A 27,901-nucleotide genomic window follows, 5' to 3' on the forward strand; every position below is an offset into this window, starting at 1 on the left:
ACCGCAAAGGTATGAACAAGCATCAGTGGCAGTTAAAAATCTGCTAGAAATGCTAATATTACTACTCTCTCTTCTCTGTTTTCCATAAAAAAAAGGGAAAGGAAGTTCTGTGTGAGCCAGAAAAGCTAAAAGAGTCAGGCAATGTGGCCACCTGCTATCCCACCCAGCTCTGTGGGATTTAATGCAGCAAACACAACTGAATCACTGTCAGCTGGATAATACACACCACAAAGCACACAGGTTTTCAGTGCTGTAAGCAGCTGCAACGGGAGGACTGCCTCCAAGAAAAATGCCAAAAATATGAAAATTAAAAAAAAAAAAGAAATGTAACATCTATTTTTACCACACTAATGTTTAAATTTATATACTATATTAATTTATATATAACACACAATATATTATGCATTAAAATATATTATATTAACATGTATACATACATTATTATTGTCATATATTAAATATCAGTCTCTTTGTATAAATTTACATTACTTACATTTATTTACTTTTCTGGGTGTATATATCTGTATCTTTATGCATTTATTATATATTTGTACATTTTTATTTTTTTAGCATTTATTTAAAAGCCCTGCCTCTAACCAAATAAAAACCAAATGGCCCCTTTATCTTAAACAGTATTTGAATATTTTTAATATCTATTTTTTATCATATTTCTATACCATACTGATATATATGACACATAACATGTATTAAAATGCATAATAATATCTATACATATATTATTCATATTATATAACTCAACCTATTTGCATATATTACTTATATATATTTATTTTCTATGTCTCTATATGTATTTTTCTCTATAGCTTTACATATTTATATTTGTATATTTTTATGTTTTATATTATTCATTTAAAAGCCCTGCCTCTAACCAAATAAAAACCAAACAGCCCCTTTATTTTAAACAGTATTTAAATATTTTTAGTATATATCTGTTGCAGCCAGTTTATTTTATTGTTAAATTTAATGGTTTGTTCCTTTTGTCCCCCTATGGTTTTGTAATGGTTCTACCCACTTGTCAGTTTTGTAAACCCCTCCCCTTTTTCCTGAACCTTCCTTGCCCATCACTTTTAGCCTGCCCCTAGTCCCTGTCGGTCAATGTAAACCCAGCCCTCTGTTCCAGCATGTTCCCTGCCATTCATCCCTTACTCGAAGCCCCATTGGTGTTGCAGCTGCCGTCCCTCCCATGTATTCCTCCCATTGGTCCCAGATATTGTAAACCCCTCCTCTGACTCCTCCCAAGCTGTGTTTTCATTGGTTCCTGAGTTTGTACCCTCCTTCCTTTAAATTGTGTTGCACAGAAGTGCTCGGGGCTCAGAGTCCTCTGGGTTCCTGTGTGCCTTTCCAGCCCTCGTCCTGTCACCGTTCCTTTCCCTCAATAAATCCTTTTCCTGGAAAGCTGCTTGGACTCTGGGTCTCCTCCATCTCTTTGCTGAAGCCCACGACGCCGAGATCCGCAGAGCCTTGCGTGGCAGAAAGGCTCTGAAGGTTCGGCCTGGGGAAGACAGCTCCCAGACCGTTCCCCACTCCTGGCGCTGCCAGCGGCCAGTGAGCAGAGCTAGCCCAGGCGTGACAGGCCGCGGCGGGCAGCGTCAGCTGGTGCCCAACGTGGGGCCTCTTCAGCGAGAGGAGACCCCCGGAGGAGTCGTTTTTGGATTATAAAGACTTTTGGGCGGCAGCTACCCCGGTTGCAGCAGGCCAGTTTTTGTCCGGCAGCGCTCCCGGGGGAAGGAGCGACAATCTCTCAGCGCACGAGGGACCGCTCCTGGGGTTTTGGACATCTCCCACGGCCACTGTCTGGACTCGGTAAGTTTTCCCCGGTTGGGGTAAAGGGGGGGGGCGTGTGTGTGAGCCCCTTTGTGTAGTGTGTAAACTCCCCTGGGGGGAGGTGTGTGATTCGGGTCCAGACCCTTATTTTTAGTTCTTTAAGTTCTCATTTGCCGTTGGGGGGTGGTGAGACTGCGGAGCCGGGGGTGTGAGAAATGGGTGCGTGATTGTCCGCTCCGCAGAGGGGGATTTTTCTCCAAGTTGTGGGAATCCTTGAGGGTGGGAAGAAAAAGTTTTCACGTGGGTTGGTGAAGAGGCTTGTACGTTGGCTCTTTCTACATTTTCCCCAAGTGTCCCCCGACAATGTTTGTTCAGTATCATTTTGGAATTTGGTCGGGTCCAAATTAACTGCCTTAATAAACCAGGGGGATAAGACGGCAGCTAAATTAGTCCCGCTTTTTATTTTAATTCGGACCACTTTGATTGAGAAAAGGGGAGTGCAGAGAGAGCCAACACAGCCTTCCCCAGTTTCCCCAGTTTCCCCATCCCCATGTTCCTCTACCCCGATCCCAAGTTGGGGGAGACCTGCGGGGCAACCCGTCTAACACAGGGCTCCGAGCGCGGCAGTAGTCTCCCTGGCTCCCCACGTCTCCCTCAGAACCCCTGCCCTGGCAGCGCTGGCCAAGCTGCCAGAGCCCTTATCCATTCCCCTACTTCCCCAGTTAATGACCCAAAGTTGAAAGCTTCCCAAGTTTACGACCCCTTGTTAAATAAAGTTGATGATCCCCAGTTATTTCCCCAGAACCCAGGTTCCCCTATGTTCCCTTATTCCCAGTGTTCCCCTATGTCCCTTAACCCTTTACCCGATCCTCAAAATGGCCCCCGAGGGACACAAGATGGCGGGGACCGCATGGTCGGACCCCTCCCTTGTGCTCCTTCTTCCCAGAACCCCTTTTTTCCCTCAACGACCAACCCCTTCCTCCTTAGCCCCTGCCTTCCAGCCTACCCTGACTCCTCCCACTTTCCCTTGGGTTGGTCCTCCTCCTCGGGGGTGTATCCCCAAAGTGTAACCTCCCAAAACCCCACCCCTTCCAGCCGCTGCTCCTCCCTCCAACCCTCCTCGTCAGTCGGTCCTCCAGCCCCGCCTCTTCCGGCTTCTGGTTCCCACGCCCCTCCTTCTGGTTCCCACGCCCCTCCTTCCGGTTCCCACGCTTCGGGAACTGGAAATAACAGGCCTGGAGACCAGAACCCGGAACAGGTTGTGATTCCCTTTGCCGCACCGGTCAGTTTTAGAGGAAGGGGAGGGAGGTACCGAGAATGGGAGCCTTTCTCCTTCCAGACGAAGAGGGAGCTCAGAAAGAGTTCGGCAGGAGAAGTGAATATTTTAAGGGCTTATTAAAAGCCACCTTCTCCGCGAACGAGATGGTCCCCCATGATTTGAAAGAGTTATTTGCCTGCCTCCTTTCCCCAGCCGAATATAGGCTGTGGAAACAGAGGTGGAAGAAGTCGTTGGAGGCCATCCTTCCTGAGCTATTGCGCAGCGAGGAGTCCGCGGTTGATGCGGATGAAAACCCCCTCTCAATAGATCACCTGTGCGGTGAGGGGAATTGGGAAAAGCCAGAAGAACAGGCCAGGGTTTTACCCCGGCCTGTCTTGATTAAAATAATGGAGGCCGCTGAGAAGGCATTTAACATCTTGCCAGGGGGGGAACCCCTGACCAATTTCTCTAATATTAAGCAGTCCCCCAATGAGCCATTTACTGTATTTGTTAATCGATTACAGGAACAAATAGAAAGACAAGTGGATAAACCTGAGCTGCAAGAACAGCTTGTTTTAGAAATGGCTAAGGCAAACTGTAATGACATATGTAAACAAGTTATTTTTAGTTTGCCCTTGTATCCACCGCCAACCTTGGACGTCCTCATTGATGCGTGCGAGAAGAAAGTTCCATTAGTGGGGGTGTCCAGGGTGCCACCACCACCACAGGCGGCCAGGAGACCACCGACAGCGGCAGTGACCCAGCACCCGTCGGGCCAGTTTGTCCTTCCACCAGCGAGAACCACTCAGTGCTACCGATGTGGACAACTGGGTCACATGGCGAGGGACTGCCCCGCCGCCCACCCACGCCAGGGGCCTATGGGAAACGGGTCAGGGGAGAGAATGCAGGAGGGAACACCTAATAAAAAACAAAAAAACTGAGAGCGCGGCGCGAACCTGCCCCACGCGATGCTAGAAATGGGGCAGGTATCGCGGAGGAGGGGGGGGGAAATATCGGACATGGCAAATTTACCGGACGTGACACCTTATCACCATCAAAGACATCCTCTTCCGGTCCCAGCACTGGACGGTGGTAGCTGTGGACCCACTGGAGGAGAACCAGCCAGAGAATGGACACGACTGTAAGTTTATCGCCATCGGGGACACAAAATACACACCCCCGGAGATTGAGATTTCTCCGATCACCTTCCCAGGTGGTCCGGAGAACCTCATTCTCCTGGCGCGCTGCATTCACCCACCATACTTTCTACCAAAGGGGCAGATTATTGCCCAAATGATTCCAGTCCCAGAACGGATCCCAGTAGACGACCATGCACCAGGCGTCTACTGGGCAGAGGTGGTGGGTGAAGACAAGCCAATCATAGACTGCAGCGTCAAGCAGGGTGCAGAATTTGTAAACATGAAGGGTCTGCTTGACACGGGAGCGGATGTGACGATCATTCCCGAAAGGAGATGGCCGTCACATTGGGAATTGCAACCCGTGGCAGGTAAAATTCAGGGTATAGGGGGTACCCAATTGGCGCGCATCTTGAAGAGCGTGGTGCAAATTGCAGGGCCGGATGGGCAATTGGCTAATCTACGCCCATTCGTGGCAGACTTTCAGGTTCCCTTGTGGGGGAGGGATCTCATGTCTCAATGGGGGGTTAAAATTGAAATCCCGAAAACCCCTCGGGATTTTTAGTAGCGGCCACTGTGGAGCGCCCCTTCCAGAAGCTGGATTGGACCACAGATGAAGCGGTCTGGATTGATCAGTGGCCGCTCAGAAAAGATAAATTAAGGGCGCTCAACGAGCTCGTGGAGTAGCAATTTGCAAAAGGTAACATTGTAGAAACAACTAGCCCTTGGAATTCTCCGGTTTTTGTCATCCGTAAGCCGGGGAAGGACAAGTGGTGGCTCCTCCACGATCTTCGTGCAATAAATAAAATCATTGTAGACATGGGGCCCCTTCAACCGGGGATGCCTACCCCAACCATGCTCCCCCGAAATTGGAATCTGGCTATAATTGATATTAAAGACTGTTTCTTCCAATTTTCTCTACACCCTGAAGATGCCCCACGGTTTGCCTTCTCGGTGCCCACCCTTAACCGAGAAGCCCCAATGAGGAGGTTCCACTGGCAGGTATTGCCCCAGGGCATGAAGAACTCGCCGACTATCTGCCAGTGGTATGTCTCCTCATTGCTGTCTCCCGTACGCGCCGAAATGGGGGAGGTCATCATCCATCACTACATGGATGATGTCCTAGTGTGCGCCCCCCATGACGATTTACTTACACGCTCGCTTGACCGAGTGGTTAAAGTTTTAACATCCGCAGGTTTTCTACTCCAGGAGGATAAAGTTCAAAGGATGCCACCCTGGAAGTACCTGGGTCTGCGGATTGCTGAGAGGACCATTGTGCCTCAAAAATTGGCCATCAACAGCAATCCGAAGACTTTGGCGGACCTCCACTCTCTGTGCGGGACCTTGAACTGGGTCAGGCCTTGGCTGGGCCTCACTACTGAGGACCTAGCCCCCCTCTTCATACTTTTGAAGGGGCAGAAGGAGCTAAGTTCTCCCAGGACCCTGACCCCAGAAGCGAGGGAAGCACTAGAGAAGGTACAGGATGTGCTAGTCGAAAGACAGGCGCATCGATATGAACCGAGCCTGCCCTTTGAATTTATTGTGTTGGGAAGACTGCCACACCTGTGTGGGCTCATCTTCCAATGGGACCAGGGCTCTAAGGACCCGCTCTTGATCATAGAGTGGGTTTTCCTGAGCCACCAGCGGTCCAAAAGTGTCACCCGGCCACAAGAACTGATGGCTCAGCTCATCAGGAGAGCTCGGGCTAGGCTTCGGGAGATGGCCGGGTGTGATTTCACGTGCGTACGGGTGCCTGTCAGCTTGTCTCGGGACAAAGTGTCTCCAGATAAGCGGACAAAGGAAATGTTCAACCAATTGCTTCAGGAGAACGAGATCCTCCAAATTGCGTTAGATAGTTATAGTGGACAAATTTCGGTCCACGCCCCTGCACATAAATTTTTTAATGCAAAATTTAATGTGATTCCGAAAGAAGTTCGGAGCAGAAGGCCCCTCAAAGCTCTAACTGTTTTTACCGACGCATCTGGAGCATCCCACAAGTCAGTTGTGACTTGGATGGATCCTCAAACTCAGCAGTGGGAAACAGATGTTAAATATGTGGAGGGATCTCCGCAAGTTGCAGAGTTGGATGCAGTCGTTAGAGCCTTTGAGAGGTTTTCTGAACCTTTCAATTTAGTTACAGATTCGGCTTATGTGGCAGGGGTGGTTGCAAGAGCTGAACATGCAGCTCTTAAGGAGGTCTCAAATCTGAAGCCGTTTGAGCTGCTTTCTAAACTACTTTACACTGTTTCCCACAGAAAGCAGCCTTTCTTTGTAATGCATGTGAGGTCACACACGGAACTCCCTGGCCCGGTAGCTGAGGGGAACAGAATAGCAGATGCCCTCGCTACCCCCGTTTCAATGGCTCAGCTCCCTGTCGTGTTCCAGCAAGCCAAGCTGAGTCATCAAATGTTTCACCAAAATGTGCCTGGTCTAGTCCACCAATTCCACCTGCGGCGGGATCAAGCCAGAGCCATTGTGGCCACATGCCCACACTGCCAATCCACCGCAATGCCCTCCCTGGGATCGGGGGTCAACCCTTGAGGTCTGGGGAGCTGTGAGGTGTGGCAGATGGACGTAACACACGTCCCCGAGTTTGGCAGGTTTCGGTTCGTACACCTTTCCATCGACACCTTCTCGAGTGCCGTCTTTGCTTCTGCCCACACAGGAGAGAAAGCCGAGCATGTTTGCAAACACCTAATGCAGGCTTTCTCTGTACTGGGGGTCCCCAAAGAAATAAAAACAGATAATGGCCCAGCATACACCTCCAGGAAACTGGAGGAATTCCTGCAGGAGTGGGGAGTGGAACATAAGAGAGGCATCCCACACTCCCCCACAGGCCAAGCAATCGTTGAGCGAGCCCATCAGTCGCTCAAGCGTGTCCTTTCTCACCAAAGGGAGACTGTGAAGGGCTGCACGCCACAAGAGCGGCTGTGCAAAGCCCTTTACACGATAAACTTCCTCAATTGTTCGGAGCAGGACCCTAACCCTCCAGTGGCCCAGCATTTCAAGACCACCAAGAGTTACCAGTTGCAACAGCGCCCTCCAGTGCTGGTCCGGGACCCTGAGACCCAGAAGATCTTGGGTCCTTTTGATCTGGTGACCTGCGGGCGGGGGTACGCTTGCGTATCCTCGCCCCAGGGACTAAGGTGGATCCCACAAAGATGGGTGAAGCCTTATGTCCCCAGACATCCAAGCAGGCCACCAGATAGGGTCGAGGATGTCGATGACATCGCGTCCGGATGAGCCATCCCCCATCCCGAAGAGGAGGAAGAAACAACCCAAACCCCTATCTTTTTGCTATGTCGACCTACCTTTTTCAGTTAAAGTTATGCTTTTCGTATGTTTGTTTTGTTTCAGAGAGAGCCATCCTGGAGGAAAGATGACAGCCCCAAAAATCACCATGATTATCTTCGGCGTTTTGCTGATGGCGGCCCAGCCAGAAGGGTGGATCGTGCCTCAACCCAAGCAGAATGTATGGGTCATGCTGGCAAAGTCCCTGCAGCGGGATGAACTGTGTCTTTCCACCGGAGCAGCGGGAAACCCAATGACAACATGCCTGGTGGGGATCCCTTTGAAAGCGGAGGAATTTCCCGACTCCCTTACTACTTTAGTTCAAGATGCCAACCAGGGGAAGCCGGCTCAACGTGTCATCCGTTCTGCTCCAGTGTACAAAATTAAGAAGCCTGTCAAGAACCCCCTCCTCCTCTGGAGAGACTGGCAGGCCACGCTGGAGCGGGCGACCATTGAGCCCCAGGAATTTGATCTTTTAGATTCCTCCCCGGCATCGTTTTGCGTTCATTTTCGTTATTACCCCTCTGACCCTGTACCATATCCCAAAGTTGAGCAAGTGAACCAACAATTCCAAGCAGCAAAGTGGTGCCAGCATATTGCTCACGTAAAGATGCCCTCAACCCTCCATCCTACCCCTCTTCGGTTGCCCAAAGGTTTGTTTTTAATTTGTGGAGATCGGGCATGGGCAGGCATCCCCTCTCGCCTTCTCGGAGGGCCGTGCACATTGGGCTGGCTGTCCCTGTTTTCGCCCAACACAACCCAAATTGAGAATTGGAGTCAAAAGAATAATTCGACCATTAAGAAGCACAGCCTGGATGACTTGGATCCAGACTGCGACTCAGAAATTTTCCATTGGAGCAAGCTAAAACGGGTAGCAGTGTCAGTTTTTCTGCCTTGGTTAGCCGCTGCTCGAGCCCTCGGTGAATTAGGCCAGTTTGAGTGCTGGGTAGTAAAACAGGCCAATTTAACGTCAGCTGCGCTAAGCGACCTCCTCGAAGACGAGGAAATAACCAGGCAGGCCACCCTCCAAAATCGGGCGGCCATAGATTTCCTGCTGCTCCTACACAATCATGACTGCAGGGAATTCGAGGGGCTCTGCTGCCTGAACTTAACATCCAAGAGCCCCACCATCCGCCAGATGATTGAACAAATGAAAGGCATGGTCCACCAAATAAAACAAGAGCACGAAGACTGGGCCACCAACATCTTTTCCAACTGGGGACTGTCCGGATGGCTCTCATCTATTTTAAAGACTATTTTATGGGTTGTTTTTGTCATTTTCATCGTTTTAATTGCCTTTGCAATTTTAAAGAGATGTTTAGTTCAATCAGTTTTACACCTCGTGTCTCCCCCTCCCCAAATCAATGTTGTTAATGTACCTTCTCCCCCTTCCTCCTCCCCTCCTCCTTCTCCATCACTCAAGGACTGGTTTACCGAGCCCTCTGCGCCTCCTCCTGACACAACCTCCTCCTTCTAAAAAAGAAAGGGGGAGATGTTGCAGCCAGTTTATTTTATTGTTAAATTTAATGGTTTGTTCCTTTTGTCCCCCTATGGTTTTGTAATGGTTCTACCCACTTGTCAGTTTTGTAAACCCCTCCCCTTTTTCCTGAACCTTCCTTGCCCATCACTTTTAGCCTGCCCCTAGTCCCTGTCGGTCAATGTAAACCCAGCCCTCTGTTCCAGCATGTTCCCTGCCATTCATCCCTTACTCGAAGCCCCATTGGTGTTGCAGCTGCCGTCCCTCCCATGTATTCCTCCCATTGGTCCCAGATATTGTAAACCCCTCCTCTGACTCCTCCCAAGCTGTGTTTTCATTGGTTCCTGAGTTTGTACCCTCCTTCCTTTAAATTGTGTTGCACAGAAGTGCTCGGGGCTCAGAGTCCTCTGGGTTCCTGTGTGCCTTTCCAGCCCTCGTCCTGTCACCGTTCCTTTCCCTCAATAAATCCTTTTCCTGGAAAGCTGCTTGGACTCTGGGTCTCCTCCATCTCTTTGCTGAAGCCCACGACGCCGAGATCCGCAGAGCCTTGCGTGGCAGAAAGGCTCTGAAGGTTCGGCCTGGGGAAGACAGCTCCCAGACCGTTCCCCACTCCTGGCGCTGCCAGCGGCCAGTGAGCAGAGCTAGCCCAGGCGTGATGGGCCGCGGCGGGCAGCGTCATATATCTTTATCATCTTTATACTTACAGTTATATACTAGGTTGATAAGCCTCGCCCCTGCCCACACCTCTCATTCTTCTGGCACAGAGAGCCTCCTCTGGCTGGTTTGGTCCCAGTGCCAGGGAGCCTCTCCTCTGCAGGCAGGAGAAAGGGTCAGGCAGCTCTGCTAACTGTTCCAGCCCAATGCAATTGTGTTTTCCTCCATTTCCCCGGGCCAGGGGGGAGAGAGGAGAGAGAGAGAAGCAGCAGCAGGAGAGAGGATGGGGCGGGCCTAGAGCCACACCGAAGATGGCAGTTGCACCAGTGCCTTTCAGTGCCCGGCCCCGGCGCCACTGAGCACACAGCCTGTGTCTGCACGGCTGGAAAAGCCATGGAAAATTGTGCCAGAGCGGCATTGGGGTGTTTGTCAAGCAGCCGAGCAGTTACAGCACCCAGGGTCCTTGCATTTTCCCGCCTTTTTTGGCAGCCAATCTTTGGAAGATCAACCAAGCAGCGCTCAGGCAGCCATCTTGCATGTGGAGTCACATGATTTCCACCCTTCCTCGCAGCCATCTTTGTTGTGGCTGAAGCTACTTTTGGCTGAGCGGCCATCTATGTTGTGGCACCATTAAGGCCCCCAATCCTCACAGTGCGTCCGTCAAAGTCGGTTGCCTGAACGAAAAACCGGCCGATGCTGAATGACTCCGTGCTCTCCGCACAATTTTCCACCTTTCCCGGCGCGTGGACAAGAGCTGCAGCCGCGCCTGTGGCAGCAGGCATTGGAGCCAACGCCTCTGCCATCTTGAGTGTGGCAAGAAGCCTGACCTGGCTCCTGCAGGGGGCTCACAGCCCAGCTCGAGGCACAGCTGCAGTACCGCTGTGGCCACAAGGCGGCAGCACTGCCACCGAGCTCAGCCCGGGGCTAGGGGGGCGCCTCGGGCACAGGCAGAGAAGGGAGGCAAAAAACGTGTGCAACCCCCTTCCAAAAAAATCCTCTACAAGGAACGCCCCAAAAAACCTCCGACCCAAAATTAACAAGCCCTGCCTCTAACCAAATAAAAACAAAAAAAAACCCTTTATTTAATATCTATTTTTATCATATTCAATATTTATACACATATATAACATAATATATATTAAAATATATTAATATCCACACATTTTTCATATTGAATATTAATCTACTTGTACATATTTATCTTACTTGTTTTTTATGTCTATATATCTCCCTATATTTATATCTTTATTATAGATTTGTATATTTTCATTTCTATATTATTTATTTAAAATTCTATATTATTTATTTTAAAGCCCTGCCTCTAACCAAATAAAAAACAAAAAGCCCCTTCACCTTAAATGGTTACTTAAATATTTTTCATGTCTATTTTTATCAATATTTTAATCGAATTTATATTAATATTTATAATAATTTTTAAATTTTAAATTTAATATTAAATGTTAATATTTATATATTGAACTAGGAATAACACAATGTATCATATATTAAAATATATTTCTATTAACAACTAAACATATATATTAAATATAAACCTATTTGTATATATTTATAAACCCTTATATTTATTTCTTTGTATATATATCTTGATATATTCATATATTTGTATATTGTACATTTTATTTAAAAGCCCTGCCTCTACCCAAATAAAAACAAGCAAGCCTTTATTTTAAACTATGTTTAAATAATTTTTTTAAACTTAGATTTATAGTTTTTATTTATGTTATATTTTGTATATATTCTTGTATTAATTCTATGTAATTATAGGTTTAAGCATATTACAAGAACATACATAATATTACTTATCTTTTATATGCATATATTTATTTACATTATTTATATTATATATTTTCTTTTTATATGTCCTATTTTTACATTTATATATATTATGTATTTATATATTTCCTCTTCCTATTTTTCTGCTTTTTAAAATTTGCATTTCCTTCTATTTTAAACTCTCTAAATTCATTCACCTAACACATCAGAATGACAAAAATATAAAGCCTTAGTCAACACTAGTACACACTAATCTCTATGGAACTTACAAATTTCATCAGTACATTCTAATATGTCATTTATGCATAGATGTATTTTATACATTCACATTTTACATGTAAAAACAAAATCCATTTCTGTTACTGAGACATAGCAAAATCATAACAATGGAGTGGACAGAGAGATGGTTTCTTTCCAAAGGACTTTAGAGATAAATTCTTATTCCTTGCCAATACCTACCATAAAACCCAGAAAAACTCAATAGGTTTTTGGATTCTGCACCCAGCCCTCCCAGGGAATTTCCTGGCACCTTGGGGTCCCTCTGGGGAAGGGCACCCAGCACAACCCCTCCCCATTCCCCGCTCACCTTGCTCCTCCAGCGCAGCGTGTGCCTCCCTCTCCCAGGGACCTTGGTGTGCCCCAAGGGACACAGGAGCCCCCCAGTCTCCTCCCCGTCCCCCTCAGCCTTTGCTCCTCACCCCCAAAGAAGGCACAGAACAACTCAAACTGCCCTGGACAGCAGCACCTTGCTTTATTTGAACCCTTTCCAGGTCTAGACCTGCCCTAAAAAGGAGCTCTGCTGCAACAAGAAGGGCAGGTCCCAGAAATTCCTCCACAGAACCCCCAGTCACAGGCCAGAGGCAGAAAGAGGGAGTGACAGCAGAGAGGACACAGGAAGAAAAGAAAGAACAGGCTGAAAGATTAAGCAAAAAAAAAAAAAAAAAAAAAGGGGCAGCACAACAGAGGGGGATTAAAACAGAACAAGGACAGAGAACGAGACATAAGGATCCAGTGGGAACCAGTGCAACTGGGAGCACAATATGGCAACCAAGAATAAAAGAAGGAACATGAGTAAGGCAAAAAAACCTGAAAAGAAAAACACCAAAAACAAGGGGAAAAGGAAAACAAACAGACTGGGATGGGCAGCACAAAAGAGACAAATTATAAAAGAACAGGGACAGAGAACAGGACATAAGAATCTAGTGGGACACAGTGCCGTGGGGAGCACCACAGACAATAAGAAAAGAACATGAGTAAGGCAACAAAAAACCCAACACCAAAAGAAAAAAAACCTGGGAAGAAACCCCAAAACAACACCAGGAATCAGCAGCAGTCAAAAACTGTGACTGGCATTCTCGGGGGTACACCATCATTTGGGATGGGGAGCTCTGACACAAATTTAATCCGTCTGAATCTGAAAGAAAGCTAAGACAAAAGTCAAAGTGCTGCAGGATAACTTCATAGCTCCAGATATCTTGTGTCAATCTAGGAATACCATCCAGATCCCAACTACATCCTACATTCCAAATTTCAAATTACAGGTACCCAGGATTTGTCCTTTTACACCTACACCCAGCCTAGGCAGCAGGGCAAAGCAGCTCCAGGCCAAATACACCCAGATACCCAAGACAATAGACAGGAGGACACAACAGGGAGAGAAAACTCTCAGCCAGAAGAATGACCATAAGGACCGAGAAAATGCAGAAAGAGATGACCCAGGTGAGAATGATGGCAAGCTGACGAGACTCACAGAACCCTGAAGGAAGAAGATGCTAACAGAATGACTTAGTCTAAGAACCACCAAGATGGATGCCTGAGAATCTTACAGTCACAATCCCCCACCTACCTATCCTTGCATTCCTACAAGTCCTTATCCACTGTAATGAAACACTGCAGCATATAGCTGTCGATATAGCTCAGAACAAGACCTTAAAAGACATCCAAATCAGATGCTTCTAAAGAGAGATGCGATTCCAAGGCCTCTCTGAGCTCCTGAGCCAAAGATTTGACTATGTCGGCGCTAGGCTAAGGAACGCAGAGATCAGAGATGCCAAGAGTGACACCAAGGTTCCCTGTAAGCCCCTGGAAGGGATAAGGCAAGACACAGACAACACGAAAGGCACAAAAGACACAGAAGACAAGATAGACAGGTGACATGACACACCCTGGGACTGCTCTGCCCTGTACCTCAGCATTGTGGGCCAAAGTTAGGCTTTCCCTTGATGTGGCCTAAGGGGCCACAGCTTGGACCAGTCCATCTCCAAAGCTAACTCAAAAATCCCTGGGCCACGAGTCCTGATGCAGCACCCCACTTTCATCCCCTCTGTGGGTCGCAGCCCTTGACTTGATTCTCAGATGCCCAAGGGTGAGAATCCACATGGGACGCCAAGGAAGGGTGCCTCACATTCTGGTGAGTTTGTGCCATCACCAGGACTCTGTCTTTTGGTTGGCTACAAGAGAGAAAACAGAACATCAGCGCTGGATCTTTGCAGCACATCAGCCAAAACCTGACAATTCTGCTACTCACGGTCTCCTGGGAACGGCCATATCTTGGGGCCACATGCTCCGGCCACGCCGGGAGCCAGATGCCATCATCACGGGACATGCCTGTGTTAGGAGGAGACAAGGTGATGTAGCACTGCTGAAACTTGAGTGGACCCTTGCTCCTCCTCCTGACATCCCCAACTCACGGCAATCTCTCAGCCATTCCTAAAGGCTGCCCGGATGGCACTATCACACAGAAAAGGCCAAGGCTTCATCACACAGTCCCGTAACACTTCTGCAGGGCTCACAGAAGCAACGAACCAGGTCTGCTGGCTGGTTGGCGAGGGGGTCCCAGCAAAATGTGACTGGACCACCTAAAGCACACAAAGAAGAAGGGATGCTTGGAGTTGCACCCGAAACCAAGACCCCAGCAATAACAACTGCCTCTATCCACCAGTCACTGCTCACCTCGCCCACTTTGCCTTGACTGCTGATAGCTGGCTTTACTTCCTAAAAATAAAGACAAAGAACAGAGCTTAACACAGTGACCAGTTCCCCTGCAAAGACAAACTGTGACTGACCTTCTCAGGGGACTCCCCTTATTTGGGATGGGGCACTCTGCCACAGGTTTAATCCATCCACATCTGAAAGAAAGTTAGGAAAAAAGTCAAAGTGCTGCAGGATAACTTCATAGCTCTAGACATCTTGTGTCAATCTAGGAATACCATCCAGACCCCAACTACACCCTACTCTACAAATTTCAAATTACAGGTGCCCGGGATTTGACCTTTTATACCTACACCCAGCCTAGGCAGCAGGGCAAAGCAGCTCCAGGCCAAATACACCCAGACACTCGTGACACACAAGACAAGAGACAAGGGGACACAACAGGGAGAGAAAACTCTCAGCCAGAAGAATGACCACAAGGACCAAGACAATGCAGAACAAGATCACTGGCTATTCTCAGACAATCCTGAAGGAAAAATACTAACAGAAAAACTTCTTCCAAGAAAAGCAGAGATGGATGCCTGAGAATCCTGTGGTCAGAATCCTCTACCTGTCTTCAAATTGGTTGAAGTGCTTATCCACTGTAATGAAACATTGGGGTACAGAGCTCAGAACAAGACCTAAAAAGACACCCAACTCACGCTTCTAAAGAGAGATGTGATTCTGATGCATGTCTGAGCTCCCGAATCAAAGGTTTGATGGTGTCGGTGATGGGCCAAGGAACGGGGAGATGCTGAGAATGACACCAGGGTTTCCAGTAAGCCTCTAGAAGGGCTAAGGCAGAAGACACAGAAGGCACAATAGGCAAGTGATACAACACACCCTGGGACTGCTCTGCCTTGCACACCTCAGCATTGTGAGCTAAAGCAAGGCTTTCCCTTGATGTGGCCTAAGGGGCCACTTCTTGAACCTTCCCATCTCCAAAGCTGACTAAAAAACCATAACCATTGTGAGTCCCAACCCACCACCCTGCTTTGATTCCCTCTGTGGTTGTAGCCCTCAACTTATCTTTCAAATGTCTGAGGATGTGAAGCCCTGCAAAGGGCCAATCAGGTGCCAAAGAAAGCTGCCTCACAGGGCTATTGTCTCAGACTCAGCTATAATAAAGAAAACCAAACATAAATGCATGAGCTTAGCAGCACATCGACCAAAACCTGACAATGTTCATACTCACCGTCTCCTAAGAACACCCAGCTCCTGAGGCTGCACACTTCATCTGCACTTGGAAGGTGATGTGTTCCAGCTGCATCAAGAATTACCAAGCCAGCTAATGCAGCACAGTTTCTGCAAATCTCAGCAGAGATTCTGCAGAGACATATGCTTGGAGGTAGATGCCATCATCACCAAGTACACGTAGGTTAAACAGACAGGAAGTGATGTAGCATCGCTGAAACTTGAGCATGCCCTCACTGCTCCTCCCGATATCCCCGACCCACCGCAACCCCTCAGCCATTCCTAAAGGCTACCTGGATGGCACCTTCACATGGAGAAGGTCAAGGCTTCATCACAGACTCCTATAATTCTTCCTGGAGCTCACAAGAGAAGTGAACCGGGTCTGTTGGCAGGTTGGTGAGGGGGCCTCAGCATAATATTGCTGGGCTGCCTAAAACACACAAACGAGAACAGATGCTTACATTTGCCCCACAATGTGGCACCCAAGCAATAATAACACACTACCTCCACCTGTCACTGCTCGCCTTGCCTGCAGATATCCAGTTTTACTTCCTAAATATAAGGACAAAAAAGTGCTGTAACATAGCCACCATTTATGACTCCCCTAAAAAGCCAAACAAGGTCTGACCTGACCAGGGAGAAGGGGCAAAACAAAATGGAAAGGTGTGTAGCGACTCAGGGTCCGAAAGTGTTGCTGAGACAGTTTCCATCCAAAACCACTTGAATGCAACCTCCTTCTGCAAGAGTCTTGGTCATATTGGACTTTAAATGCTGCAGGCCATCTGTAAAACATAAAAAAACCCCAAAGGCTGCTGATAGTTCCATCACTGCTACAACTCTGGTAGCATTTGGTTTTGTCCTAGAATATGTACTCATCTCAAGTACTGGTACTCATCCCATCACGGTCCCCCCAGCTGTGCCGATTGCTTTTCATCATGAAAATGAAATGAAAAGCTGAATGACAAGGGAAATGTAGAGAAGAAAGTCAGCCCGTAGCTCAGACTTGGGGTGCCAACCCATCTCATTGCCTTAGTCCACTGGCCTCCTGTGTTCATATTGGGTTTACTGGGTTCCCATCCCTCTGAAAAAAGATTTGTTAAAGTCACTCAGATGCAGGGAAAGCTTAACCTTTCCAAAGTTCTCATTTCTCAAAGCAAACTGCCTAGAATCTCACAACAGCATGCATTAAGACAAATGACTAAAATACTGCAAGACACCTCTGTACTGCTCCCGCTGACTCTGCCTGACTCTGCACAGACTGGTCACAGATGCTCCATCTGAGGTGTGGGTTGGGTGGCTAAGCAAAACAAAACATTATCTGTAAAGTCTTCTTTCTACTCCACCTACCCCCCAATCTATTACACAGGGCAGAGCAGTTCCAGGCTAAACACAAACAACATATTATGCTACAAACATTATGACAACGATGATAAAAAGAGATCCACGCAAGAAGAATAATGGCAAGGACCAAGATGATGCAAAAAGAGATGGCCGATAAAATGGCTACAGTGGATGGAGTAGGTTCTAAGGAGCTGAAGAAAAGACTTCAACCATGACCTGTTAAAAAAACTGTTGGTCACAATGATCAAGATCTACATTTAGAATGCTCCTGATAGCTATACAATCTTACAAGCCCTGGGATGTTACAATGCAAGGCTGGAAAGGACAGATGGTGATAGAGCCAGGAATGAGGCCTCAGAAGATGTTGTCTTGGTTTTGGAAGACAGGTGTCTGCTAGGGAGGGCAGGAGCCTCCCTCAGAATGAAAATGTAGACCCCTCCCTCCGAATTACGATAATCCTGAAATCAAGGGGCTCTCAGGCAGAGATCTGGGAATAAGAATAACAGTTCTTTACTAATATTTATAACAAGGCAAACAAACAACAATAACTACAGCGTTAGCAAGAAAACAGAACCAGGGACCCCGTGACAGCTTTCTCGGCCGAGTCGGGAAGGGATGGAGGAGAGGCTTTGCTTCACAAACCCACTCGGGCGGGCAGTCCCGGTGCTCCTGCAGGGCTCTGAGGAACACTCAGCTGGATCAGCAGGGATGAGCTGAGATCCCGGGCTGGTGGCTGAGGTGGATCAGCAGCTCCGCGGCGGTGCCTGGCACTGCCACACGTCCCGGCAGGACAGGGGGGTGCGAAGCCACCAACAAAGAGGGAAGAAGGAGAAGAAGCAGCAGCTCCGTCTGGGTGATGGCGAATTCCCTTCTCTCCACAGCAACAGCTTTGCACCCAAAGTGTCCTTCTCCGAAGCTGAAGAAGCCGCCAAACTGTCCCCACCCTCCCCTTTTCCTGCCCCCTTCCCCCCCTGGGCCCAGCCGAACTCCTTGAGTTTTCTCAAGCACCCACCAAGTACCCACAGTTAGGTTTTCCCCGCAACTAATGGGTAAAAATTCCACAGGCAAGCCAGATCTAAAAAAAAGAACACCTAACCCCCAACAGATGTCCAACTCAATGCTTCTGAGAAGAGACTCAGAGACGAGGCAGTTATATACCACAATATTTCATTACAGTGGATAAGGACTCTGCCCCTCGTGAGAGGAGATCTAAGAGCTGCACCCTTCCTAAAAGAGAATCCTAAAATGGAAGAGACTGAACTAAAAAAAAAAACATTATGTTTGTATTAAGTACCATCACCATTTAATTTGCCTGGTGTGGTCCGAGATTTAAGTGTTTGTTTTCAATTTTGTTTTTTCTGTTTGCTTAATGTGTTTTGTTATTGAGTTTTTGGTGTCCCACAAAGCAAAGTGGGTGCTCTGTGGAGGAGGTGAGATTTTAAGGTGTATGTTTGGAAACATTTTAAGCTCCTAATTAAAATTTGAAAAAAAATAAAAAATAAAAAAGGAGCAGATGTTGCTGTGGCAACGGAAAGCCTGGAGCACCGCGACTTCTCTAGAGAGGCAGCCCTGAAAAGGGCTGGGCCAAAGCGCATGTGAGCAGCTTCGGGCAGTCGAGTGATTTCAGCTCAGCGGCGGCGGGCAGGCGACACGGGAAGCAGGGACGAGAAAGCTGGTCCAGCGTTCCGCTAAGCACAAACCTTTATTCAGGCAGAGCTTTGGCAAAGGGTGCCAGCAACAGCTAATCTGCCGAACAGGGAAAAACCCGGGATATTTATAGGAGAGGAGAGGGGCGGGGGGAGCCCGAGATACATGTATCGGGGTGGGACAGCAGGGGGGAACATCAATGGGGCACAAGATAACATATCTAACTCAAAGAGCCCTGGGAGCGATACATTGTGTCTCTCTTACAGAGAAGTATCTTGTCTCCAGGGGAGAGCCAGGATCTCCGGCTCAGTGGGCTCCTCCACACCCACAAGATGTGGCAGTGTGCCTCAGGGGAGACAAAGAGTTAACATTGTCCCATCCCAAACCCCTTGTGAAGGGTGGCCCAGGTGTTCTGATTTGGTTTGAGTCCCTGGGGGTTCTCCCTTGGTGTGCTTCTACTGGTCCCTGACCCTGAACTCCACCCTCAAAGGTGTAAACCCTTGGAGGTTCTGTCCCTCAAAAACCCCTGCTGTGCCTCTGTTCAGAGCTCTCTGTTCTGGACCTGAGTTTGTTCCCATGCTGAATAAATGGTTTCATGAACAGGAGCCCATCTCGGTTGGTGTTTCATGCTGGTCCCCAGAATCCTGCTGCTTCTCTGGGCAAGATCCTGGAGTTGCAGACTACAGCAGCACACCAGGCAACACCACACAAACTGGACAGGACAGACTAGAACTGCTCTGCACACCCTTCACCAGCAATCAAAAGCAGAGCTGTTCCCTTTAGGTGTCCTAAGTGGCCCCTTAAAGGACATCCCATTCCCCTCTGCCAATTTTTAAACCTGTCCCAGGAATTTCCAACCTGGTATCCTACTATCATCCGATCTCTAGGCCGTGGACCCTGACTTATCTTTTGGATAATCAGCAACATGAACCCATGTTGGACCTGAAATGAGTCTGCCTTGGAAGGCACCGTGATCGCCAGTTAGCCTCTTAGTCAGCTACAAGAAAGAAAACCAAAATCAATAGATGAGTTTAGTAGCACATGGGCTAAATCCCAACAAGTTGGCTACCTGCCATCTCCTAAGTGTGCCTGAGTCCTCAAGTCTCCAGCTTCATCCTCAGTCTAAGGTTATGGCTGCTATTAGGATTCACAATTGGGTTAGAGAGAGGCAAAGTTACACAGCATTTCTGTGAGTGCTGTGGATGCACTTGTGTGCTGTGAGACAAGTAAATGCATCTGCTGTGGCTGCAAAAAGCCTTAGGGGACCCTTAAATGGACACCATTTACCACTGTGCTGCCTTCAAAGACCCCCCACAGTAACTCCTAATTGGGTACCCTGCTCACAGCTCTCAATTTACTCCTCTGAAACCTCAATCTCAAACATTACCTTTGACACAGGGCAGATCCCTTTTGTGACATGATGAACCTGCTGGAAGATCTTAAGCGTCACACTCAAGACAACCTAGAATTTCAGGAAGTTGCACTCCCACAAAAAAACAAACAAACAAACAAAAAACCCAAACAAACAAAACCAGAAGTTACAAAAGCACCTTACCCCCTCCCCTGAACACACAACCCAAAATCATGAACTTAAGTACTCACTGGGTTCAATGCTATTTTCTTCATAGCCTCTTCAAAGTCTTTGTTGTTTCAGATGCCCAAAAGCATATACTAAAATTAACCTAGGATAAGCCAAAAGAGCCTCTTCACTAAAATGAGAGAAGAGCTCTTACCCCAGCTAATCCTGAAGAGGCAATGAAGCCCCTTAGCAAAGGCTGAGGTTAATATACCCCTGATTGGGCCTGCCTCTCAATCCCACCGTGCCTGGGAAAAGGGAGGAGACAAATCCCACAAGGTATAAGAGCCCTCAGGTGAGCTACAGCTGCTTGGCTCCTCTGACTTAATTTCAAGGTGGGTAAAGGACTTGATTTAGAAGAAAACTATAACTAAGCTCTCAATGCAAACTTCTTCAGGGAAAGGGTAATACTTTTTTGCTACAATTGCTTTGAGCAAAAGGGCAGAAAACTGGTAAGAAATAAAACTTTGTTTTGGTAGCATAGCTAGCTAGGTAAGTTGAGTGATTTGTTGTTACCTTACACAATTGTTCCTTAATGACTACTAAGTAGTACTGCACATGTGACTGAGTGGAGAAGAATAGTAATGATGTGAATGGTGTAGTGGGACCTCTTATCTATATTATAAATATAATATAATATCTATTTGATAAATAAAAATAAGAAAAATAATAATAGACTCCTGGGAGGTGTTGCTGTTATATATGTGTCAGGCTCACTTTCATCTGAGATATTTGGTCCTGGGTCACAAATAGAAGTACCCTGAAATGCAGTTTTAAACCCTTAAAATGCTGAAAAAGGCAGAGCTTCCTTTAAGTGAATCCCTTAAAATGAGGAAATGGGGCAGCTGCCTCCACTTAAATTGATACAATGTTAAATAAATGGCTTCCTCCCTATAATTTAATCCCTTAAAATACTGGGAAAAGAGGGGTTTTCCTCATTTTAAATCCCAGTGATTGAAAAAGGGAGATTTTCCCCTCAATTCAAATCCTCAAAAATGAGGGACAACTGGGCTTTGCTCTCAATTTAAGCCTTAGGACAATGAAAAGGGGGGAGTTACTCAACTCAAACCCATTAAAACGTATGGTAAAGGTTTTCCCCTTCCATTTAAATTGGAAAAGCAGATTCCCTGTCATTTAGTGCCCCTAACAGCATAGAAAAGGTAGGTCTTCCTTGCACTGAGACCAATAAAATTGCAGGAAAAATGGATTTCATCACAATTTGAACACACACAATTTTGGAAAAGGAAGATATTCCCCTCAATTTAGCCCCCTTTTCTCCTAATAAGCCCTCCCTGAAACAGAGAAATTAAGAATTAGGAATTAAACATAAAGAAATACTTGACTAAAAGAAGGGGGTTGACAAAAACCATACCCTGCTCCACAAGAGCAGGGAAAAAGTGAGACTGCAAGATAAGATAAAGAGCTAGAATACACAAACAGGATGCAAAGACACCACAGGATAAGGGGATTCCTTGGACCCGTAATCCGGAACAAACGGTATCAAAGTCCAAAAGGTGGTCAAAGGACTGAAAGAGGCGTGCACAAAAAGACAAAGTGAAGAGTTCAGCTAAGCAGAAAATTGCTGACCTCATCCCAAAGACCCCCAAGACAGCCACTGAACTGACCAGAAAAACCAATGCGCAGCTGCAAAGGGGTGTGGAGCTAATTTTAATATGAAGTGAGGACAGGCGGGGTTAGGAAATTAATATCTTAGGTGTATTTTGCAACCCTAGTTTGTAAAGGATAAAAAGAGAAAGCCAAATCTCAAAAGGGTGCATGCTTTTCAGAGGACATATCCCCATGCACCTCAGCGCTGAATAAATTCATACCTACTCTGATAACTACTCCGTGAGTTATAGAGTTCTTTTTCTATCCGCATATCATCCCTTTTCAAGGAACGCTGTAAAGACCCCCTGTAAAGGGACTGACAAGATAAAAGAACAAAGTTGAAAGCTCTCCCCTGGGACTGTGCATGCTGCCCTGCCTGCTCAGGTGCTTCCCATTGGATTGAGGGTTTTCCCTTGGCATTTTCTTAAAGTGATGCTCCATGCCCAGCTGCTTCCCAGCCCCTGTTGCATGCTCCAAACATAGTTCCTGGAGGAATACTGGAGAAGACCCCATTGGACCCTCTGGAATAGCAGCTCCCTCTGCAGGTAGGCACTGGTTGTTCCTTGGAAAAGAGCTAGTCATGCCTGGAGGTGCTGCTCCTTGCAGAGAGGGGAAGAAAGACCCTGCTGGTGGTTCCATCCCCTGCCCAGCCCTTTGCCTGCCCCGGAAACACTGGGGTGCCAGGCTTCCCCCACCTAAAACTCTGGCTGTCCTTGAAATGCCAAATATCTCTGACAAACTGACATCAGGAACCTTGGGGAGGTGAGTTTTCTTTCCCATGGAAAAGGGCAACTGTTCGTGCCTGGAGGCCCATGGCCAGGAGTGGGCTTCTGCCTCCGAAAATTATGAATGGAGCAGGATTCCTGCTGGATGCAAGCCACCCCCACCTATAACTCAGGCTCACGCAGTAAAGGTAATTCAGTAAAGGAAATGCCACAATTGTGCAAATTATGGGAGAAAACATCACCTTTTTAAACCCATCATGAGGAATGGGGACGGGGGATTCTGGAAGTGTTTGATGCTGTTCACAGGGATATTTTAAACCAGAAGCTTATGAAAGGTCCCCCCATATTTTCTCTGATTTTAGGGTGAAGTATGAGGAACTTGTTTTAGTTAACTTCTATCAGGAAAGTCCTAAATATTAATTTGCTAGCCGACATAGCTTAGGATGCTGAGAGATGCAGTTGGCTAAGCGCCCTGCCCTGGCTTCCTCCTTGCATGGCTGTTGGGACATTCACTGAAGCAGCAGAGAGGCAAAGCTTAGGCCTGGTGCTAGAAAGCCAGATGGGCACTATACAAAGCTGAGTTCTCTTTCAGCAGTTTAGCCACTGGTGCTATAGACAGATCACCTCAGAAAATGCCTGTTTCTGTCCTGTCTATAAAGAGAAGAAAGTCTTAGCTTTCTTAAGGAACTTACTGATACCTTCTGCTCACAGTAAGAAGCATCTAGGAAATTGATTTGATTTGATTTTTATCAAATAATAGAGTTTGGTTCTATACTAAGAGTTGAAGCAAGGTCATTGTTGAGCATGCTGCTGCTCTCCACATCTCCATGTTCATTTTTCTGATAATGAATAATAGTTGGAATAAAATATTTTTGATGAAGCAAAACACAAATGTTTTCCTCTGCCTCTTTTTGTGAACGTTCTTGTAAGCCTAGATATAGATCACCTTCCTTTGTTGCTCATTTTCTGGCATGTAAGGGAGGAAAAAATCCAGTACTTGGTATGGGCAATCTTCAAAATCGAGACTGAGGTCTGCCTTCTGATTTTAGAGAGATAACAGTAAATATCAAGTAAGTGCGGGAATTGAAAGGGTAATTTTGCATTCATGATAATATTATAGCTGAGACTGGAATTTGCCCTGTTAACTTTTAAATTACCAGCATAGCATGTGTGTATTTACCTCAACTGGAAGCTTCAGATCATTCCTTCATTAAACTTAATGCAAGGTCTGGGTTATATCTGCAGTAGAAGTCGTTCCCAGCCCTTTAGAAACCATACTGTGATGACTACCCTTGGCAAATGCCTGACTCTATTGCCAATTGCTAAGTACAGCCAGCAATATAATGAACATTAACTATGCTACCTGTGTGTCACACAGGCTAAAATGCCACAGCAGCAGCCAAGAGCTAAAACTCTTCTGTTGAAGGAAGGAAGCTCTCTGTTTGGTGCAGTATCAATTTTGTATAGGTTTGTGACAGACTGCAAGTGTGTTTTAACACTTGGGATCTTGCCCCTAAAAGGAGACACAATGGAATCAGTTTGCTGTAGAGCAAGAAAGAGAGGGACAGATTGAAGAAAGCCAGGAAGAATAACAAGTTGGAAAAACAGAGCATTCAGGAAAAAGTGAATCCCAGTCAGAAAAGAGACAAACAGTCGTACCGGTCAGGCTGCTATCCGAACTGTGGGAATTTTATGTGGTACACTGGAATGTTTTGGAGGATTTAGGAAGGGTCCTTGAGGAACTCATCAACCAGCATTATCAGACTGGAAAGCCATTACCAAGCCCTGGCCTGATAAATGGTCCAATAGCCCTGATGAATTCCATAACATTTTGCAAAGTGAGATAGTGGAGTACCTAGCAGAAGATTACACCAGAGGAATGAGCAAAAAACAGGCTGCTACTGGTCATTTGACATTCCTGAAAAGCTCCAGATGCTCAGTGAAGATGTTTCTTAGAATGAAGGTTGTAATTAGTTGACTGAGGAACATTTTAGCTGGTGTTTTGTATGTCCTTTGGCAACTCCACAGGGAAAGCACTCCAGCCATGAAAGCATGCAGCAGTACCCCAGCTGGACAATGCCAGGGTGCTGTTGCCTTCCCATAGTATTAAGCAATCCTACACCTTTCAAATGCAAAACCCAAAGGTGAATTAATACAGTGGCAGGTTTTCATCCTCCTAATAAAAGATTTGCTTTTGAGACACTCAGCCTGAATCACTCTCACAGTGGATCAGATCCCTGTATGTCTTGAGGTTGCTTCTGTTTTGCCCCCCTCTGCCCTGGTCTCAGAATTTCAAGTAGTGTCATCTCTTACCAGATGGGGTAAACTGAGTGCTGTAGAAAATAATAAGCCGTGCTGTAAGATGCTGTGCTTGATAAAGCAGGTGCTAAGGAGGAGACATGAATAAGGAACTGGTTTGGGTGAAGTGACTGTAGATTTTTTTTCCACTTCTTCTGTAATAGAGCACTTTGAAACAGGTGCTGACAAAAAAACGTCCTATTGCTGAGGCCTTCCCCTTGGCTGGCAGCCTTGTGTAAGCTGGAGCTAGCCCAGAGTATCAGGTTGCTTTACGCCATGAAAAGCTAGAACTCTGATCTGGAAAGAATTGGAACTGCCCGTGGAATGCTGTCAGACACATGATCGGCTAATGATTGCTAAGGAGAGGGTGACCAGGTCTCAGACACCCGAGATCAGTATTGAGAAAACAAAGTTTGCAGCCATGGCAGCAACTGTTGTCTCTTAAATGTTGCCCTTTACAGGGCTTGGCATCCTTAGGTGAGATGTTAATGGAGACTGTTAGTCCTTCTTGTGGTGAGTGAATAGGGCCAAAGGAACTGAATCCCTTGCACAAATCAGGGAATGGCTGCTCCTATTGCTGCCTATGGGTGTGTGCAATTGCACATACATCTGCAGACACATGCCTTGTGTGTACACTCTGTTACCTTCTGCCATTGTGAGTTCAATGTTACAATCATTCCTGGTACAAACAGGAACAGCACAGAAAAGTTGCCTGTCAGTTATAAGAAACAACCGAGGCTTCTTAGCTGTCAGCCTGCTTGGAGTGATTGTTATCTTCAGCTGTTTTCAATAAGCTTTGCAAAATTAGAACTAATGACTGAGATAAGTCACTAAGAACATAACTCATGTTTTATATTGAGGTTTATCCTTCCTTAGTTGCTAAAAAATTGTGGTTTCACATGCAGTCAGGCTGTGAAACTTCATCTGATCAGTGATTGTACCCATGCACTCAACTGATCCCATTTCAGAATGGCCTTCTGATATTTAAACTATCCAAAAATCTTTCTGTGTCTAAGACACCTCTTTAAATCCTTGTTGCATAAGTTCCACTGGATTGCTTTGCTTTTAGATTAGTACATTTCAGTAGACTGTGTTTGCTCAAGGTCTGAAATGAGAATGTTTTAACACAAGTCTAGAAGGACCTTATTATCAGGTGAGGACTTCCCAGCTCATGCTTTGGGTCTGAATGCACATGGGTGCACCTACCTATGTTAAATGTGCATGTGTCTTTGTATGGAGAAGTGTACAGAAGCAAACAGAGCTTGTTTTAATGAAATTACATATTTCTGCTGTTCTAGGACAGTTTTTCTTTTTTTTCTAGCACTCCAGATTGATTCTAAAAAGTGGTAACCACAAGTGCTTAGGGAACTATTGAAACACCATGAACAGAAATACACCCATTGAGCTTGGTCTTTGTGTTACGACTCAGACCTGAAAAGAGGTCCTCAATTACCTGTACTTCAAAAGAAATCTTATTTCCCAATACAGTTTTACTGGAGAAGAAAAATCATCAGATATTGAGACAGAGAGCCTAGTGTGATTTGGGCATCAAAATATTCTAAATCTCTCAGTTTAAGCTCTGAGAATCTGAGCATCATTTTCCATCTTTGAATCACTGGTTTGGGCGTTACCTGTGCTGTTTACATCCAATAACTGTTTTGGGAGTCTTTTGGAGAGTGACATATTCCCAAGCTCTATCCTTCTGCAAGAAATCAAAAGGAGATTTCAAAAGAAACAGAAAGGTTGGTGTAGTGTTTGACAGGACAGAAATACAGACAGAAAGTTGAACTTAATTTTTTTGGTGAGATTAGGAAGTAAGTTAACTGTTGGTTAACCTATCTTAATCCTAACCTGTACTGTAAATTGTTATAAATGCATGAATGGGAGGCAGTTTTAAAAAAACTTGTGATTACTCTGTGGTTGCTGAGTCTGTAAACAGCAAAACAACTTGATTTGCTTGGATCTACTAGACCTAGCTGAGAATAGGTTGGAAATTTTCTTTCAAAACAACTTTTGTCAGAAACTGAAATTTCCTTTCAAAACACATTTTGTCAGAAAACTGAAACTTCTACTAGATAATTATTCTGCAAAAAATTTTTTTCTTTAGTAATTAAAAATATTGGAAAAATTGAAATATTTACTAACCAGGAAGAGTATTTTCCAAAGAATTACACTGTTAGTACTATTAGCTAATAGCTATGAGCTGTCAACTTTAATAACCAGGCACACGTATGTATTATTTTTAGATAAGGTTACATATGTTAAGAAATTGCCTGTGAGCTAATGGTAATTGAATTCTTAGCGTTGCTTTAGGGTTTTACACATACTGACTGGGGAAGAACTCCAACTTTCCCTACACATTTTAGATTTACAGGCTTAGCTACTTGCTGCTTCAAGAGAACTACAACTGACGATTGTTAAATGGTACCCAAGAAGTTGTAGCTACCTGACATAAAGTGCTGACATATATAGGCTACCTGATGATACAAATTTGCTTAAAATAGTTCTCAGATTCCCTTTTTCTGTGAGGCTTTTTTGTCTTGTGCTGCAGTAAAGAATTTGTCTGAAGGTGCTCTGCATCGTGGCTCTGGATAGTTTGACAGAAATATGTGTCTCATCCCCCAGGCACACAGACTGGATCTGCTGGATGACTTGGCAGCTCAGTACTAATGCCCATCGAATTACAGCCTACTATGGGAAACGTTTAAATGTGAACACGCTGGTTATAAGTTTCTGTCCATGAAAGCGCAGAAACTTGGCGGTTTGTCTAAGGGTGTATGTGCATTTCTGTCTCTATGCCCTCAAAGACCGTTCTCTTTGCCTCCGTGTTCCCTACGAAAAAGACAATCTGTGCATACTTTTTCACATCGTCATAGTCCAAGCAACCCGGGAAGGATCTGTTACTAGCCCCTCCTCCCCTCGCTCTGTCTCTCACCTGTTCCTTCCCGACCCGCATCTCCCACTTCTTCCTTCCCCCACACTGGCGCTGCCTCTCGCTTCGTGCCGTCTCTCGCCCGCAGCCCATCGCGCCCGGCCCTCTCGGGCCCTAAAAGTCCCTGGGCAGCTGCGAATGATCCCGTGGCTCCGCCCCTTCTCCCTGCTTGTTCCACCATTGCCTTCCCGAAATTCTCCCCCTCTGAAGGAGTG

The 27,901-nt window shown here is 46.3% G+C and overlaps 3 protein-coding genes across 9 annotated transcripts; 2 read left to right on the plus strand and 1 right to left on the minus strand.

Annotated features, from left to right (window-relative positions):
• The first annotated feature begins 3,102 nt into the window (after positions 1–3,102).
• LOC148182616 (endogenous retrovirus group K member 8 Gag polyprotein-like) lies at positions 3,103–3,984 on the plus strand. Its single transcript, XM_088066359.1, has one exon. The coding sequence runs from the start codon at positions 3,103–3,105 to the stop codon at positions 3,982–3,984; it is 882 nt and encodes a 293-aa protein (XP_087922485.1).
• Positions 3,985–7,558: 3,574 nt separating this feature from the next.
• On the plus strand, positions 7,559–8,947 carry LOC148182617 (uncharacterized). Its single transcript, XM_088066360.1, has one exon. The coding sequence runs from the start codon at positions 7,559–7,561 to the stop codon at positions 8,945–8,947; it is 1,389 nt and encodes a 462-aa protein (XP_087922486.1).
• Positions 8,948–12,273: 3,326 nt separating this feature from the next.
• LOC148182618 (uncharacterized) lies at positions 12,274–27,813 on the minus strand. Of its 7 annotated transcripts, XM_088066051.1 has the most exons (11): positions 27,690–27,813; positions 26,386–26,456; positions 16,188–16,341; positions 15,853–15,989; positions 15,561–15,629; positions 15,028–15,483; positions 14,461–14,523; positions 14,348–14,389; positions 14,086–14,253; positions 13,923–14,002; positions 12,274–13,845 (listed from the first exon to the last, which is right to left on the minus strand). In XM_088066051.1, exons 1-4 carry the CDS (start codon positions 27,777–27,779, stop codon positions 15,891–15,893), a joined length of 414 nt encoding a protein of 137 aa, XP_087922177.1. In that variant the 5' UTR covers positions 27,780–27,813; the 3' UTR covers positions 12,274–13,845; positions 13,923–14,002; positions 14,086–14,253; positions 14,348–14,389; positions 14,461–14,523; positions 15,028–15,483; positions 15,561–15,629; positions 15,853–15,890. The 7 variants fall into 7 exon arrangements, 6 of the variants coding, with proteins under 6 accessions (XP_087922177.1, XP_087922178.1, XP_087922175.1 ...); XM_088066052.1 differs by having other exon boundaries at positions 14,348–14,523; positions 15,028–15,160; XM_088066049.1 differs by having other exon boundaries at positions 14,348–14,523.
• Between the last annotated feature and the right edge of the window lie 88 nt (positions 27,814–27,901).

Source organism: Pseudopodoces humilis, chromosome 23, assembly GCF_049639895.1.
Source record: "Pseudopodoces humilis isolate 2021_Gansu_Grassland_sample_001 chromosome 23, ASM4963989v1, whole genome shotgun sequence".
NCBI lineage: Eukaryota > Metazoa > Chordata > Aves > Passeriformes > Paridae > Pseudopodoces > Pseudopodoces humilis.